Source organism: Prenolepis imparis, unplaced genomic scaffold (assembly GCF_030444845.1).
Source record: "Prenolepis imparis isolate NDT839.2.m4 unplaced genomic scaffold, iyPreImpa1.0 SCAF_8, whole genome shotgun sequence".
Classification (NCBI taxonomy): Eukaryota; Metazoa; Arthropoda; class Insecta; order Hymenoptera; family Formicidae; genus Prenolepis; species Prenolepis imparis.
The window spans coordinates 16,432,520-16,450,027 of NW_028141166.1; the positions used below are offsets into that span (position 1 = coordinate 16,432,520).

A 17,508-nucleotide genomic window follows, 5' to 3' on the forward strand; every position below is an offset into this window, starting at 1 on the left:
CGCGTTTACGCTACGAAATTCTTAAATGAGAACGTACTCTTGATTGACTAATCATGTTTGACTTCTTCTATTTGGACAATTCAACGATTCAAAATTTTCGTAACGTCAAACGAAATGTAGCCATTTGTGCATCGTTCCTATATACTCTCTAAAGCTGCTATACGTGAAACTTTTGTTAATTGTAAAAAAGTACAAAGCATGATGGTAAATATACTTTGCCTAATAAAATATATGATTAATATGTAATTCTGCTGTATACATAATAACATGAAAATAAGATATATATCAATATTAGAAGTAAAAAGTATATATAACCAAAAGTAAAATAACCAAATTTGCGCGTTATATGTATTAGTAAAGTAAATAACCGCAAATTTCGCATATTAAGAATTAAAGAATGTTAATTAAGAAAAGATTAGCACTCTTTACACACACACACACACAGAGCCACACACTCCCATAGCCACACACTCACATAGCATACACACTCACATAGCATACACACTCACACAGCACACACACTCACACACACTCACACAGCACACACACTCACACAGCACACACACTCACACAGCACACACACTCACACAGCACACACACTCACACAGCACACACACTCACACAGCATACACACTCACACAGCATACACACTCACACAGCACACACACACTTTTTCATTATTGATATTTTATCTCTTATATGTATCAGCAATGATTTCTTTATTTTTATATCTCTTTATATATTTATATCTATTCTTTTCTCAATAATTTATAAATTATATTTTAGTAGGAAATAAATTTATTCAACTTTTCACTTTTTTTATAGGTAAAAATAGTTTAAAGTTTAAATAATTAATTCATTTTAATTAAAAGTGTGTATATATATATGTAAAACACACATTATAATTATGAGTCATTAAGATGAGATTAAAGATAAAAATATCCTAATTATTGAGGAAATATTATTTTTTGAAAAAAATACAATTATGCGTTTAATAAGATATTATCTTTACATTTTTGTGTTATGCTTTCATTGGACAGGAAAAAGACGATAAAATCTATTTTTGAGAATGAGTTGAAGCCACCATATCGTTTGGAGCGTTCAAGCGATTTTAATTTCGATCACACGGAGATGAACTCACAACGTGCCGTTTACGTGCGACAATTAAAATATGTCGACAATCATACATTACATTATATCACTGTTTTATCTCAGCACGTTCTATTTAACATGCAGTGGTTTAAGTGAATCTTTGCGAAAAATACGTAAGTGCGAAATATTATTTATTTTACAATATATTTTGCATTATTTCTAATTAGACTCGACGTGACCAAACACGATTTAAAACTTTTTTTTAAACATTGTGTTATAATCGACAAAACAAAATAAAATTTGAACATTGGCAAGTAATTAAATTTTAAATTTACAATTTAAATTAAAATTTGATACTAATAATAGAATTACAAATATTATTACAAGCATATTTTATTATAAAGTTTTTAAATATTTCTTATATTTATCTTATATATATGTGTGTGTGTGTGTGTGTGTGTGAATGGTTCAAATATATAGATTTTAAAATGAAAAAGATTGTGTATTCACATAATATGTATGTTACAGTAAAAAAAACATATTTTTATATTAAATAATAAAATTTTGTTTAATTTATCAAGAGAATTAAAAATAATAAAAAAGTGGCTAAAAGTAGAAGAAAATATATATTAAAAAAATATATTGAAAAAATAATAGCAATAAATATTGTATATTTATTAATTTCACAATTGCAATCTCTAGTTTTAAAATACAAAAGAATTTAAAATAAATTTCTATCCATGTATGTATAACTTCTTTTTTTTACAAATTAATTTTTTTTATAAAGTTGTTTCTTTGATACATTGCTCATCGTTATTTACTAAATTTACTAAATATAGATCTATCTGCGATGCAACTTACTGTAATTTTTAGCCGCGATTGAGGCCAATGTCACCAACGACGATGTCACGGAAACGCAGCATACCATTTGTAAGATTGCAACGGAAGATGTGGTAGCGAACGCACGTGCTACTGTTACAACAGTTCTCACTGGAGCTTGTAAAGCAAGTGAGTGAAAATCAAAATTAATATTAAATATAGTTTCATATTAGTATACTGAATGTATTTATCATGCCTTCATGCCTTTGTGTTAAAATACTTAACGATTTTCTAAGCTGATTTTAATATCAGATAAAAAAGAAAAAATTATGAAATAATATTACAAGTGTAAAGAATTTCTTCTAATTAAACTTTTCGTATTAATAAGAGAAAACAAATCTCAATTATAAAAATTTAAATAAAGACAATCATTTTCCATTCAATACTAAATATTGAATTTTAGAAGGCGATTAAATTTTTTGATTGCAAATATATTAGATAATCCTACCTTGGTAGACAGAAAGTTAATTCTAATTTTATAAAATGTATATTTCCAGAGGCGATGGATGAAAAGTTTGCGAGATTGGAAAAAAAATTAATCAAAGAATTCGCGGATATTAAATGGTTACTGTACAACATTTTGGAGCAGCAACCGGATTATCTAAAAAATGTACAAAACGCTAATCTTTATGATGGAATATCCGATGATTCTTTGTCGCCAAGGCAAGATGAGATCAATAAATTCAACAACACTGTACAATATTTATCTATATCAAATGGTAAGTGCAATCATCATGAATTAATTCTAGTATACATTTTAAAGTAAAAAGATTAAGGTTGTTATATATAAATTATGTATAAAATTTTGCAAATTTTTAATGACGACAAAAATAAACGTGTTTATTAACACGTTCATTTATTAGTTCATAATAGCAGAGTAGTCTGAAGTTAACTTTACGCTCTCAGCTAAATACAGAGTATTATAGTTCTTCAGCAACTGGTAAGTCTAAAGTTCTCAAAACTTTGCAAGTGCTTCTGCTATTATATAACATTCTATTCTGCAACACAAATTTGAATGATATTAATTATATACTTACTGGTTAAAAAACAATTTTACAGTGGCTGCAATTAAATGTATAGTATAATATATATATCTTAAAAAAGTAAGAAACCAAAAACAAATTCTTCTATTTTATATTGATTATTGAAATTGACTTTGCGAGCAATGTTTATACATTGCAGAATAAAGTAATTTTTTAAATGGAATTTTTCTTAAATATTAATCAAGCTATCATTGCAAAATTTAATATTTAATATGAAATGTTATGATCATTAAAACTCGAATTAAATATGTCTGAACCAACAAGTTTTTGTTATTTGATTCCAAAAGCTTAGTAGAGAATAACTAAATTATTAACTTAATTTTCAATTGCTTATAATTAAAATGAAAATGTATATAATTCAGTTTCTAAGAATCTAAAATTAAACATTACAAAACATGATATTTTAACTTCGTATGCGTTACCGCATAATGTAAATGTCATTCTAGAATAATGATCAAAAATATAATGCGGATTTTGCGTGTGTAGAATTCTTGCATTTCTTGCATAATATGCATTGTTACTTCCTGGTCTAAGCTAAGCATTGGTATGTAAGAGAAATGTGGTTTCATGCAAATGTAGATCTGTTGAAGGCGCGTTGCGGAAAGTTCGCCTTGTCTATATGGAACGCGCACGTGACAAAGCTAAAGCTTAGTCGGGATAAACATGATTCAATCGAAATGAATGGTGTAACAAAGTACCGAGATTTATTTCGAGTTACAATATACGATTAACTCTGCGTTATTATTTCTCTATTACGTTTACACATACAGTAAAAACATCATATAATTCATTGAGGAATCTATAAAAACTACAATACAATTACTACTGTTAAATAATTATATTATTGAATTTTAATATATTATTTGATTTTTTTACTATATTATTATTTGATAAACATTAATAAATTATTATATGTTATCTATATGGATAAATATGTGTAGTTGCAGCAAATTTACTGATCAAGATTGTCATATTTTGGTATTATGTATATAAGTATTTCACAATTAACACACATGTTGTATGAATTTAATGAATAATTTTCTAATTATCTTTAGATAGATTAAAAAAAATTAATGACTTAATTGATTAATGTTTAAGATATTTGATTTTTATCAAATTAACTGTTAATATCTTAAATAATTTTGTCACATTGAAACTCCTCAAATTATATAGTTAAATCAAATTTACTTCAAATTTACTGAAACAAAAGATTTTGTTATCTGAAGCTTATTATTATTAGTGACAACTTAGTGATTTTCTTCTTTAATTAGCTTTGTAATTAAAACTCCCTCATCAAACTCTTGGTGCTGAGAAAAACAACTTTTAAAGGATACATTATACATTACAAATAATCACAAAAATCTTCATAAATAGTATAAATATAGTATAAAAAAGTTAAAGAATAATAATGTATCAAGAAAAAAAGATTGTTAAATATTACGTTAATATAGATTATAAATTGTTAAAAATTAAAATTCAAAATTAACAAGTAATTCTCATTTACAGGTTCGGCGAGTGCGTTCGTTTATTATTGGCAGATAAAAAACTTCGACGAGATGTTGATGAGCTGGCAAACCGGCCGCTCGATGCGCAGCCCTACTTTTTACACGGATCAGAGTGGTTATGCTATGTATTTAAAAATCACGCCGAAATATTTCCCAGACGGCACGATCTTCGTAGGAGTCGGATTGACACGCGGACGCTTCGATGCCGTTCTCGCATGGCCCTTTCCGCATAAAATTCGCCTCGAGGTATGTAAAGGGCAGAACGATGAAAGTCCTCTCCGAGTTAGGTGACTTCGAGAATAAATCGGTAACGCGCCCGAGTAAAGTAAGATATTTCACAGGGGATTTTCGGATTGTGGGTAATGCAATTGTGCGAAAGACAAAAGAGAAAACGCCTGCGGGCGGGCCCTTCGATAGGAAAAAAAGAGCATTTTACGCCGAGATGTCGTACTGAATCCTCGTCACAGTTGCGTACGAAAGATTTTCGAGGGACGGGCTCAGGCAAAACTTTCTAATGCGATCGAATGATTTCAAAAGAAGTTATAAAGTTGCGACTACGTACGACGACGTATTCTATAATTTGGGTTCCATTATAAATAGGATAGACTAACTTTATTTTGAACGTCAAGAAATATACTAGGATATAATAGGACTATATAATAAGATAATAATATAATAAGACTATATATATTTTCTTTGACGTTCAAAAGTTGGTTTATATATGTATGTGTTTTTTTAATATAAAAAGAATTTTTTAAATATTTTTCTCAGATATTATTAAAAATATAAGTATAAAGTTAATGATACTTCTCTGAGAGAACTTTGATTCCCATATTAATTTTATTATCTACATATTCTATCTAGATGTGACATTTTTCATACTAATAATTAATATTAAAATTAATTAATTAATTAAACGATTATCGGTATAATATAATGCGTCTCATCAACAGGTTTTGGATCATTCTCTGGAAGGAGTACGCGAGGATCGACGATCTCGAATTTGGGACCCAGCTACACTTTGCACAGAAAATTTCTGGGGTAAGCCCGTGGGAGATAATCCAGAGTGTGTCGGATTGAGTATTTCCAGACGTGTTATTCGATCAAAATCGTCATCAATCATATCTCAACGAAATTTAAGAACCACAAGATATATGTGGAATGGAAGTGTGCTAATAAAACTTAATGTTTATCTACAGATTATTTAAGGTAAGCTATTTAATTATCAGAAAGTAATATTTTTCTCTTATGCAAAAAGTATATGCTTTGTTATTTAAATAAAATATGTACAATATTATATGATTTATTATTTTTAAAAAAGCAAAAAAGAAAGAGCAAATTAATTAATTACATCATTATTTTAAATATTAATTGAAAAGATAACAGGTTTTGTAGAATTTATTGAATACAAACCAGATCCAATTCAACAATTATTTAAAAAATATCTGGCTTACTAACAGCAAATTAATTAAGATTTTCTATTTGAGAAGGGATAAGGTACATACAAATAAATGCATAACCATCAAGATATCCCTATAAATAAATAAATATTTCTAATTCTATTCTAGCTAGCACCAATATTATGCTGATTACATGTTTATATTTTACATGCTTTTTTCGTGGACAATACATTTGTAGCGATAAAATTGCCCTGAAAGTTGTATATAAAATAAAATAGCCGCATAATTATATAATTCTCTCAATTACATTTACATTTGTTTAATTACGATCAGAAGCGATAAGCGAAAGTAAATATAATAAATATTAAATTGTATCAAAACGTAGGTGTCGTAAAGTGAATGCAAGAGGATACAACTACGTTCTGTTTTTGAAAAAAAAAGAAAACTTTCTAAATTTTGGTTATATATCAAATCAAACAATATAATTTCAGTAACATAATTCTTATTAAATATGTTTGGTATTGATATCGTAAATAAGTATTATAATATATACTTAAAAATGAATATATATATATATATATATATATATATATATATATATGCAAAGACTGTTAGAGAGAAATACTGGCGGCGCTCAAACGTGTGTCCGTGAGGTTGTGTCCGTCAAAATTAACTTTCCTGTCTGTTACGTAGAGGTATCTGATTTGAAACATACACTCGCGGGATCTGCTGTAATTGATAATCGTATTCTTCACGATCGATCGCGTTCCAAGTATTTTGTTTAGCGGTATTCAGGAGCGTTCTGAATAAATGAAGCAGCGTAGAAATACGTGGTTCTTTCTTCTCTTCTCTTTTCTCCTCCGAAACAAATCTGCCACATCCTACAAGAGATCAAAAGTATTATTAAAATTTTATTTACTAAAGTTTGAAAGTATGTTGCGTTACTTTATTATTCATTCTATATATCAGTATTATATAATATAATATTAAATATTTTTGACAACAAAAATTCTTTGTTAGCTAATTTTTGTTACAGAAATTAGCTAAGAATTTTAGTTGTTAAAAATATTTAATATTATATAATATTTGTATTATATATATACTACAAAAATTTATAATATTTGTAAATTATGAGAATGCTAAAAAATGAAAATTACTTCTTACCCGTAAAAGCATTGCAAAACGGTCTCTTTGGTTTGATTGTGTTCTCCATCATAAGAGCATTTAGAAGCTGGCGTTCAAACTGCAAAAGTCAATCGTGTCTTTATTAACAGTGCTACTATTTTTTTTAGACGAAATTCGAATAATTTTCAATACGCAGAATATCTTCCAGATTCTATTAATTTATTGATGTGATCAAGATGTATATTTTACATAAAACAAGATTGTACTATTGCGATATTTCTAGTGTTGTACTCTACTAAATTTTAAAAGATTATTCTATATTTATAATAGTTGAAAGCAAGATATATTAATATGCACTGAGTAGACAATTAAATTGAAAAAATTATTTGTTAAAATCTCACCTTATCTCTTGAAACCTCAGCATTTGCCATTTGCAGTAGACACATGCAAGCCAGCGTGCAACAAAGATATTCGGTAATCTGTGAAACAAAAGAAGAGATCAATAAATGCAAAACTATTTCGATATCTTGTATAATAGTGTTGTGAATAATGTAATTTAAAAAAAATAACACAGATAAATGGTGCATTTGTGTGATTCGTTTGCAACCAATATTTACGTTATATAAGCATCATACAGAGCCCGTAAGTCCGACTCTTAAGCCGCTTAGGCATTCTAGATCAATTTACACAATGTTTAATTAACAATTAGCAAAGTTATGTAATTATTTGACACGCCATATAAAACGCATTGATTTGATTTAATTAACTTAACAGAGATAATTGATAATAGTTTTCCTTGCATAAACATATCTCTTAATGTAATACGAGTGAATTTTCCAGCGATAAATTTGTATAATATGAGAGTGAAAAAATAATTTTATTATTACTTGTAGTACTCGATATGCGGCTATTTTTTTTTAATTTATAAAACTTTGTTCCAACTTTACAGTGGAATCGTTGACAGCCATATGTATTAAACATTATTTCAATAGGTATATTCGTAGCATTTTTGCTCCAATATTTACATATTTTTTAGAGGTGATTTTCTTTTATTTATCAATATTATTAAAGTACATTACAAATTATTATTTTTTAAAGCTTAATGTTAAATGAATAAATGTCATAAATTAAATTTTTTGTTAAAAAAAAAAATAAAACTAAATTATTTGAGAATATAATTTTTTTAGAGAAATATATATATATATATATAATATTTAGAGAATATAATATCTTTTTTTTATCTGCTGTCTATATCTATATATATATTTCAAATTTAAAACATCTCTTCAATTTAATTGTAAATATATATGATACTATATACATTTATATTTACCACCGAACTGAAAGTCGTTGTTTTATATAAATTTATATACTCGATAAAAACAAATATTATTGCATATGCAATAAATTAATATATTCATTATTTAAATAATGAATTTGTGCTATTGTATATAAGTGTTTAAATTTATATATGTATATTTTACAAAAATATAATAGCTTTAACAATGAAAATACTGCAGGCATTGCATTTGCAAAACATGAAAAAATATTCAAATTAAATTCTAAGTTACTTTATAAACATGCAAGTTTATTATCAAGTTTTTCTTAGACAAAAGCAATTAGAAAAATTAATTTTTCAAATAAATAAGTTTTTTTTTCTTATTCTTTTTAATTATTTATTATTAAGTATTTTAAAATTCTATTTTTTCTATACATTATTTTTATCTATAATAAAATATATTTTGTAGAATCTTTATAAAGAAATAAATCTTATACATATATATATACATGCATCTTGAGTTGTACATTTAAATATTTCTAAACATAACAACTTAAAATATTTTTAAAGGAATATATATATACATATATGTATATTTGAAAAAGTAATATATATTAAAATGTGAAGAATCATTATACACACATTTTTTATTAGAAATATATTATATAATATATTATTACAAATATATAAGAACAGTGTTGAATAAAATCAATTTCAATCACTATGCATGTATAAAATTGAATTTAATAATTTATATAATTGTTACAGAAACATTCATAACAAGGAAACGATTAAATACCTTCATATTGAAATCTTCTTAGCCGAGTTTTCAGAACTTTGAGAGAGAAACTTCAGAGATTCCTCAAGATTCTGAAGCGCACCCCTGAAGCGACGCCTTTTCAATAAAAATTACGTTCTCGATCTACTATGATCAGTATACGGATTTCACGTTTGCAAAAGGATTGTCACGCGCGGTTGAAACCGTGGCTTCTCCCTCACGTTTGAGGGGTAAAATTGCGCGACCGCTCTTCAAATACAAACCCCGTTAACCCCTCCATTGCGATAAGCGCTGCGGGGGTGAATGCAAGCCTGGAGAACGCATGACCGCAGAAGCGCGGGCGACGATCGTATTTGATACCTCAAAATACTCTTGTTTATCAAGGATGCACCTAGATTTCGTGGATGACTTTTACAAGTTTAACTCTAAAAGAATCGTCTCAGATAGCAACCATGTCCAAAATCGGCGCATCTTTAAGATATTTTTAAGATGTCTTTTGAATATCATGTCATATAAGATTTCTTAAAGATGTCTTAAACATTTCTTAAAGATGATCTTATATGCTCCAATTTTGGACATGGTGCTATCTGAGCTCCTTTTGTTAAATTCTGCTAGGGATGCTCATAAGAGTTTTACACAGAAACGCAGTTAGAAATTAGAAAATAAAAAGAAAAAAATATATACACAGTAATTAATAACATTTTTTAAGTATTAGAATATAATAATCTTTATTTCTCTCTTTCTCTCTCTTTTTCTTCCTCTCTTCCTCTCTCTTATTGTTTCTATTCTATAAGAAAAAAATTATATGTAAATAAATTAAGTTTTTATTCTATTTTTCTAATATATTTGAACATTAAATAATTAGCTGCATCTAATTGTAATCCATCTTATTTTTGTCTAAGGAAAGAGATACTTTCTCTTATTCAGTATTTAAAAAACTATAAAACTTTCTAATATTTATTTTTTGGAAGATATTAAATTATTTTCCATTTCTCTTTGTCAGAAGACATATTTACATAATTCTCTAGTTTGCATAATTTTCCGCTATATATAACTATATTCGTGACTATTCACGGGATATGCATCTTATGCAGTTCGTTAGGCAGATCTCGTGCATGTTGCTCCTTAAGATTCACGGATCATAAGTTGTCATCGATCACATGATTTAACGGAAGTTCAACAGCATTCCACTATTTTATTGCATATCTATGAGAGAACTCATTCTCGCTCTTCGTTATGATACTATATTAATTGATTGTGGATTACAAAACAATATTTGATACAGGGCATTTAAATCTATTGAAATACAATAACGAGAGATAGATTTTTAAACAATTTTTTTATATAGCGCGTAATCTATAAAAATTGGATTATATATTGAAAGCACTAGCGGATCCTGGGGGGGGAGGGTTAACCCCCCCTTGCAAATTAAAAGAAACATTTTGCTGAATTTGGTTAAAAAATATATAATAAAAATATAAAATAAATAAGTAAAGAAAAACAAACGTTAAAGAGCTATCGATGTCATTGATCCTGGAATAAAAGCTAATCATGAAACCAAAAATATTAAATAAAATAATTTTGCAAAACCCTCCCCATTATCGACGTCAGGATCCGCTAGTGATTGAAAGAATGTACGAAATAAAAATCGATATGTATTGTATACATTGAGAGTATACAATACATAACATGTGTCAGTGTAAAACGTATTAATTATTTCGAAACGTGATTTAATTTTAAACGTTATTTCAAAATGTTACACAATATTGTTGAAACACTATACTCATAAAATATCATTTTTAGATTTGTTTTCTGTTTTTGATTTAATCAATTTTAATCTCGATTCGATCTCTATCTTTAATTTATCTTTCACAACCGACTTTTTATTAAGCGTAAATGCTCGATTAAATATATAACATTCTTTCTAATTGTACTGAATTTTCATATCAAATTTTTTGACTAATTTGACATTAATATTTTTTAAAAATTTTGAGACAATAACTCGTAGACTTGAATTTAAGCCTTCAAAAGAAAAAAGCATTTTGCAAATGATACTTTACTAAAGTGAAATATTATAGTCTACGAATTTTTTAAATTGGATTAATTCTGTCCATATACCAACGTTATATTGCAATATGTTATACATTACAGACTGCATCATAAACAGAGACAGATAGATTTCGTGACATAAATTTTACAAACAGCATTTTACAAGCAATTATATTTTGTACTTTAATAATTGTGCTATGTATAATTAATAATTACGTTATATACACAACTATTTATCACTGCCTCATATATTATAGTCCGTATAATATAATTTGTAGCTAATTATATATAGGTGCAAATTAAAAATAAAAGATGTATAATATCTCATTATCAATATTAATAAGCAAATAATAAATGTTTTACTTGAATTTTATGTGAACGATGAATTAATATATATGTATTTTCTTTTTTTTTTAGCGTTTTGCATACGTGATTTATCGAATAATTGCCCACAACGAACGAGGACTTGGATTATATGCAAAAAAGGTCAAAAGTGAAGTGATCGAAACTGAGGATTAGTGTTGATTAAATCGATGCCAGGAAGCGAAGTATACAACAGGCCGACGTGGGTAAGAGTCCTCGTGTAAAAATCGTAGAAAAAACAGTTGAGCTTAAGTACTTACATCGTTCCCACATCAGAGCCTGCTGAGAGTTACGATTAGAACGTTCAACCTAGTTCGTCAGTGGTTGTCCATTTTTTTTTCTTTTTCTTTCGCTGAAATTTTCGACTACATGCTTATTATCTATAACGCGACAATAAATATTTGGAAACTTCGAAAAATATAGACCGGCAGGAAAAACAATTTAAACAATTGTCCAAGATCAAACATTATTCATTCGATTACATATGCACAATATATTAGAGCTATATTTAATTTACATAATAACAAATAAATACGTATAATATATATAACGAATAAAAAGATAAATACAAATTTCTTTTAATACTTATGTAATTATAAATTGTAATCCGTTCGAAAGATATATATAGCTGTATGGTGCTATATTGATTAAACGCTTAAACAAAATGTGAAAAGCCATTGCTTTATTCAAATAAATAGCGATCTTTAATTTTATGAGATATAACTGCTAGATATAAATAATGCTACCATACTAAAGTTAACCCAAGTAAATCATTACTGATCCTTGCAGTTACTGGATAATAGATCACTTATGAATAAGAGATGCGTCTTATGCAAAATATCGAATATATATAGCTGTCTCACATAAAGGGGCAAATAAATACATATATTTATAACAGTCTGTATTGTATATAATATATATATGTTATACACTCACATATATATAAGACGATTCTCAAAACGTTTACTGACAACCATTGTTGAAATAGCGAGTTAAAAATAGAACGCAATTTTAACAAAGATATATATATATATATATATATATATATATTAATCTTTTAAATTTATAATATTAAATTTTTTATTTCTCAGAAAAAAATTAATTTTATTTAATTTTTAGAAAATTAAAATAAGAGAATATAAATAACAGAATATAATAAAATAGCAAAATTTTAAAAACAATTTTTGATTTCAAAAACTGGAAATTTATAATTTCATAAAACAAAATTGCTATTAATTTCTGTTAAAATTATTTTTACGTGAAAAATAGAATATGAAAAATAACTTGTGTATATTATCAATATAAAAAATATCAATATAAAAAACATATATATGTATATTATTTTAATATTAATTTTTTTTAACTTTATATTATCAATTCTTATTACATATTATAACATAATAGATATCATTTAGAGAGCTTACAATATTAATTGTCATGTTCCCATGCATATTTATATATGTGTATCTATATACATATATATATTTTTATCTATATAACTAATTGTGAGCGAACTAGCAATACAATATTAACGACACAGTTTTCAAATTCGCCCGGATAGCTCAGTCGGTAGAGCATCAGACTTTTAATCTGAGGGTCCAGGGTTCGAGTCCCTGTTCGGGCGATTTATTTTTTGTGATTCATGATTTGAATTTATAGTATACTATTTATATAGTGAGTGTCTATACTTTCTCTCTCTGCAATATTTAATTTTTTTTCATAGATATGTTTTAAATACGATAATACTTGAACAAGAAATAATATATTAAAATTTGTTTCTCTTGGCTTAATCCATCATAACACTTCTAAAAATACAATTAACTATCAATTTCTCATCTGTTATTCAATTCAATAGTGTTTGAGATTAGTTATATAAATATATAATCTAAAAGATAAAGAGATATATAAATTATATAATATATAAAATCTATGAATAAAATCTTATTTTTTACATCTCTCACAAAGTACATATTTTCATTTATCTCTTTAAATGTATAAAATTAGAAATATATTTTGTAAAAATATGTATTTATTTGAAGCTTTTATAATTACATGTTATACTTTGAGGCAAGCATTTTTTTATATTATAAATTTTATAACATTTTTACATAACAATATTTGCTTATTTCACTGTTACAAAACATATTTTTCAGAATATTGAGCAGTTTATTTTGAAGACATAAGTTTTAATTAATTATAAAAATAATTACAATTTATTTATATTAATATAATAAAGAAAAATAGTAAAGAAAAATATTACAAAATTAAATAATTATATATGTAAAATTATATAATTATTATGTATCTTTATATAAATTATATATATAATAAACAATTGACAGGAACATAAAAAACAGGAATATAAAAAAGTGACAATGTAAATTGATACGTAATAAGATGAAAATTAATATTCCAAAAAAGTTATTGAAGATCTTTACTGCTAATATTATCTATAAGATTCTTTATAAATATTTGATATGTAGATATTATTTGCCAATGATAGAAAATGTAATTTGCATACTGAGATATATATTAAATCTTTTGAATGTTTGAACTTTGTTCCTTCACACTACCATCTGGCATACCAAACAAAGCTTTCTTAGCCATATTTATAAATAGACCAGTTTCTACAACTCCAGGTATTAGAGATATTTCTTCATTAATTTTACTCCAATTAGTTAAGTCTTGCGGAAAGTGCCAATCCAAAATAAAATTACCATTATCGGTTATTACTGGACCCTGTAAATAAAATATAAATTATCTATATATTATTTATGTTTATTTAATAATAACTTAAATAATAAAGACATGCTTACAGCTTTTGCCAGAGCCATTCTAATTTTTGCAGTCCCTCCATATATTCTTTCAATTCTATGCTGAATCGGCACATATGCCATAGGAACTACTTCAATGGGAATTCCTTTTTTATACTGTTCGCCAAGCTTTTGTGAATTTTTTCTGAAATGTATATTTTAATACTAAGTAAAAGTATGTAAAGAAATTATATAATGTCTGTGGATAATATTAAAGTAAAGATCATGCTTACGTATAGTCTGCTATGACAAGAAACTGTTGAGCACAAGAAGCAACAATTTTTTCTTGCAATAAACATCCTCCACCACCTTTGATGAGATTCAGTTCAGCATCAACTTCATCTGCTCCATCGATTGCACAGTCTAGCTGTAACAATATTAAAGTCATATTTATAAATAAATATATAATATAATAAAATAAAAAATATAATAAATATAATAAATATATAATAAAATATATAATATATAATAAAAAACACAATGTGTAAAAAGAACATTTCAGAATTACCTTTGGATAAGTTTCTAAGTCACCCAAAGTTAGATGATTATCTAATATAAGTTGACGAGCTTGAAATGATGTAGGAATACAGACTACATTGAGTCCTTCCTCTTTGACGCGTTCAGCTGAAAGCAAAAATTTACAAAATAATTAAATGTAACAAATGTATGTGTTATTAAAAGATTTTACTAAAAGAATAAAGTATTATTACAAATTATATGAAAAACTCAATCTAACAAGTAATTTTTTATGTAATAAGAATAAAATGATGTAATAAGAATAAAAAAATATGTTGATGTTATCGATGAAAAGGTCAAATGTTAATTTAGCCATTTGCATTTCAATAAAACAATCCAGAGAAAAATGCATAAAATATACTGTAATATCACAGTTTAAATTTTAAAAATAAACTAAAAGTAGGAAAATAATCTTCACAGCTATGCACCGACGCATCACAACATTATACAACATTAATTGAATCGTTTATTTTAAAAATGAGTTTATATCAAGGAAATGGATTTTTCCTGTAAACATATTTCTTCTTTATAAGGACATATATTATTGATGCACAGAAAATTTAATATTTAAATAGTTAAAAAATGTCCTTTTATAGTTTTATTTACAACCTACAACTAAATGTTTTCTTAAAAAGAAACACGAGTTTTAAAATAATATTAAACTGATTGATAACTACTGATTGAATATTGTAATGTTCAAAATATACTATTCTCGAATAAAATAATTTTTAAATAATATAAAAAGTAACGTCAAATCATTACCAAGTCTATGAACGGCATAAACCACGGTAGATCCGCTACCGATTCCGACCACAGTATTATTCTGAAAAAGGTTGGAATATTAGTATAACCTCATAAACTAACATGAACAGTTATATACAAATTTTTTTTTTTAGATAAAACAGCTTGCCTGGACATATTCGTTCACGGCTTTGTGAGCCGCAATTTTCTTGGCACTTTCGAGCGGACCCATCTTTAATAAACTTCTCGGAATACCATGCCATAATCTGGCGGCTATTTGAATGGGCGAATGGACCATGTGAACTGATGTGGACGCAAACGTTTATTAAATTATCTCCATTATCTCCATTATCTCATATAGGCACAGTAATAATAAAGAGTGGTGGCTATAGAAGCCTAACATATTTTTTTATACATATGGATCATGTGCATGCATAAGTATTCGATTAGAAATCGATTTTCCAAAATATCGAGAAAAATCGTTCTTTAAAAAAAAATCGATTTTTTAAATCGTCTTGTATATTCGCGAATGGATTTTTTAAAAATATTTTAATTCTTGAGATTTTGAAAACACAACACAAAATGCATAAACCGTGTTTGTATATTATATTTTTACATATAACTTTAATAATGATGAAGAATGATATTGCAAAAGAGAGAGAGAGAGAGAGAGAGAGAGAGAGAGAGAGAGAGAGAGAAAATTGTTACAATAAAAAAATATATATAAATTAATAGATAAATAAATATTTTTCGTAGTATTTGTTTTATTTGTTTTACTATTTATACCTTAGTAATATAGTATATTAATTTCAATAGGGTTTATAGGTCCTTATTGTTATAAACAAACACAAAAATCCTAATTTCTGGATATCGAGATTTTCTCTCATATTCCATTGTACTTAATAAAAACATATTATTGCGATATCCATAACATAAATATATGTCAAATAACTCACATTTCAACAAAAAGGATATGTGTATATTATATAAGAATAACTGTGTGTTCTCACGTTTATATTTATATATAATATAATTATATTGCGAATGAGTGTTACGAGTCCGTTTATCTCCACTCATACACATTGACAAATGCAACATTACAACGTCGACATTCCTCGTTTTAAAGCGATTTATAATTGTCTAATATATTACAATCAGGCATCCCATGTTGAGCCATCAATAAGATATACACACAAATCTTAAGATTACTATAGATTAATAATTGATTATAACATTAGAAAAGAAACATATATTAATAATAAGAATGTAAAACAATCGTTATTAAATTTAGAGATTTGACAGAGGATTTAGATTTTTTAAAAATATTCTCTTTATAAGCTCTCTACTTTCTTTTGCTTTTGTGAATTCTATCACATATCTATATATTGTATTATCATCTACACATATACAATTGTATTATTTCAAATTTACTTCGACACGTGCACAAACATAAATTGTATGATGTATACTCAAGGGAACAATATGCGCTATCACAATCTGTCATCTCTTGTGTTATTGTATAAATATGATCATAGTTGATTATTATGCATAATTACCAATGCAGAGATAGTGTAAAAAATAAATTTCATCAATCCAAATTATCTTTACTGGCAATTTTACATAAATAAGATTTATAAAATTATAATTATATTCATAAAATTATTATTATAATTTTATAATGTATAATTATAAATTTTATATATAGGAATATATAAATTATATTTATATATTAGATATTATATTATTATAATTATATATTATAGTTGTTTAGATCAAATATATCAAATATCATTAAAAATTATGTATTGTATAATTTTCATAATTGCTAAATTCAATCAAATTTAATGTAACATATATATGTATAAATATATAATCCATTTATATGATAGACAATGGTACATAATAAAATATAGTAAATACAAATC

General features: G+C 26.1%; 3 protein-coding genes and 1 non-coding gene across 7 annotated transcripts; 2 read left to right on the forward strand and 2 right to left on the reverse strand.

Moving 5' to 3' along the window:
• Positions 1 to 132: 132 nt before the first annotated feature.
• On the forward strand, positions 133 to 15,875 carry LOC145939228 (TNF receptor-associated factor 6). Of its 4 annotated transcripts, XR_014425800.1 has the most exons (8): positions 133 to 204; positions 1,041 to 1,265; positions 1,966 to 2,100; positions 2,469 to 2,690; positions 4,521 to 4,765; positions 5,473 to 5,728; positions 11,568 to 11,719; positions 15,739 to 15,875. XR_014425800.1 is itself a non-coding variant. In XM_083043456.1 (7 exons), the coding sequence occupies exons 2-6, from the start codon at positions 1,172 to 1,174 to the stop codon at positions 5,725 to 5,727; spliced, it is 951 nt and encodes a 316-aa protein (XP_082899582.1). In that variant the 5' UTR covers positions 133 to 204; positions 1,041 to 1,171; the 3' UTR covers position 5,728; positions 11,568 to 12,162. The 4 variants fall into 4 exon arrangements, 3 of the variants coding, with proteins under 3 accessions (XP_082899582.1, XP_082899583.1, XP_082899584.1); XM_083043456.1 differs by lacking the exon at positions 15,739 to 15,875 and having other exon boundaries at positions 11,568 to 12,162; XM_083043457.1 differs by lacking the exons at positions 11,568 to 11,719; positions 15,739 to 15,875 and adding an exon at positions 9,092 to 9,219.
• On the reverse strand, positions 6,509 to 9,250 carry LOC145939231 (uncharacterized). Its single transcript, XM_083043461.1, has 4 exons — positions 9,123 to 9,250; positions 7,446 to 7,523; positions 7,084 to 7,162; positions 6,509 to 6,800 (listed from the first exon to the last, which is right to left on the reverse strand). The coding sequence occupies exons 1-4, from the start codon at positions 9,126 to 9,128 to the stop codon at positions 6,589 to 6,591; spliced, it is 375 nt and encodes a 124-aa protein (XP_082899587.1). The 5' UTR covers positions 9,129 to 9,250; the 3' UTR covers positions 6,509 to 6,588.
• Positions 13,065 to 13,137, forward strand: Trnak-uuu (transfer RNA lysine (anticodon UUU)). The gene has a single exon. It is a non-coding gene; the product is annotated as a tRNA-Lys (tRNA).
• Rpi (Ribose-5-phosphate isomerase) lies at positions 13,824 to 15,886 on the reverse strand. Its single transcript, XM_083043459.1, has 6 exons — positions 15,753 to 15,886; positions 15,605 to 15,665; positions 14,835 to 14,950; positions 14,560 to 14,693; positions 14,330 to 14,471; positions 13,824 to 14,252 (listed from the first exon to the last, which is right to left on the reverse strand). The coding sequence occupies exons 1-6, from the start codon at positions 15,879 to 15,881 to the stop codon at positions 14,046 to 14,048; spliced, it is 789 nt and encodes a 262-aa protein (XP_082899585.1). The 5' UTR covers positions 15,882 to 15,886; the 3' UTR covers positions 13,824 to 14,045.
• Positions 15,887 to 17,508: the final 1,622 nt, after the last annotated feature.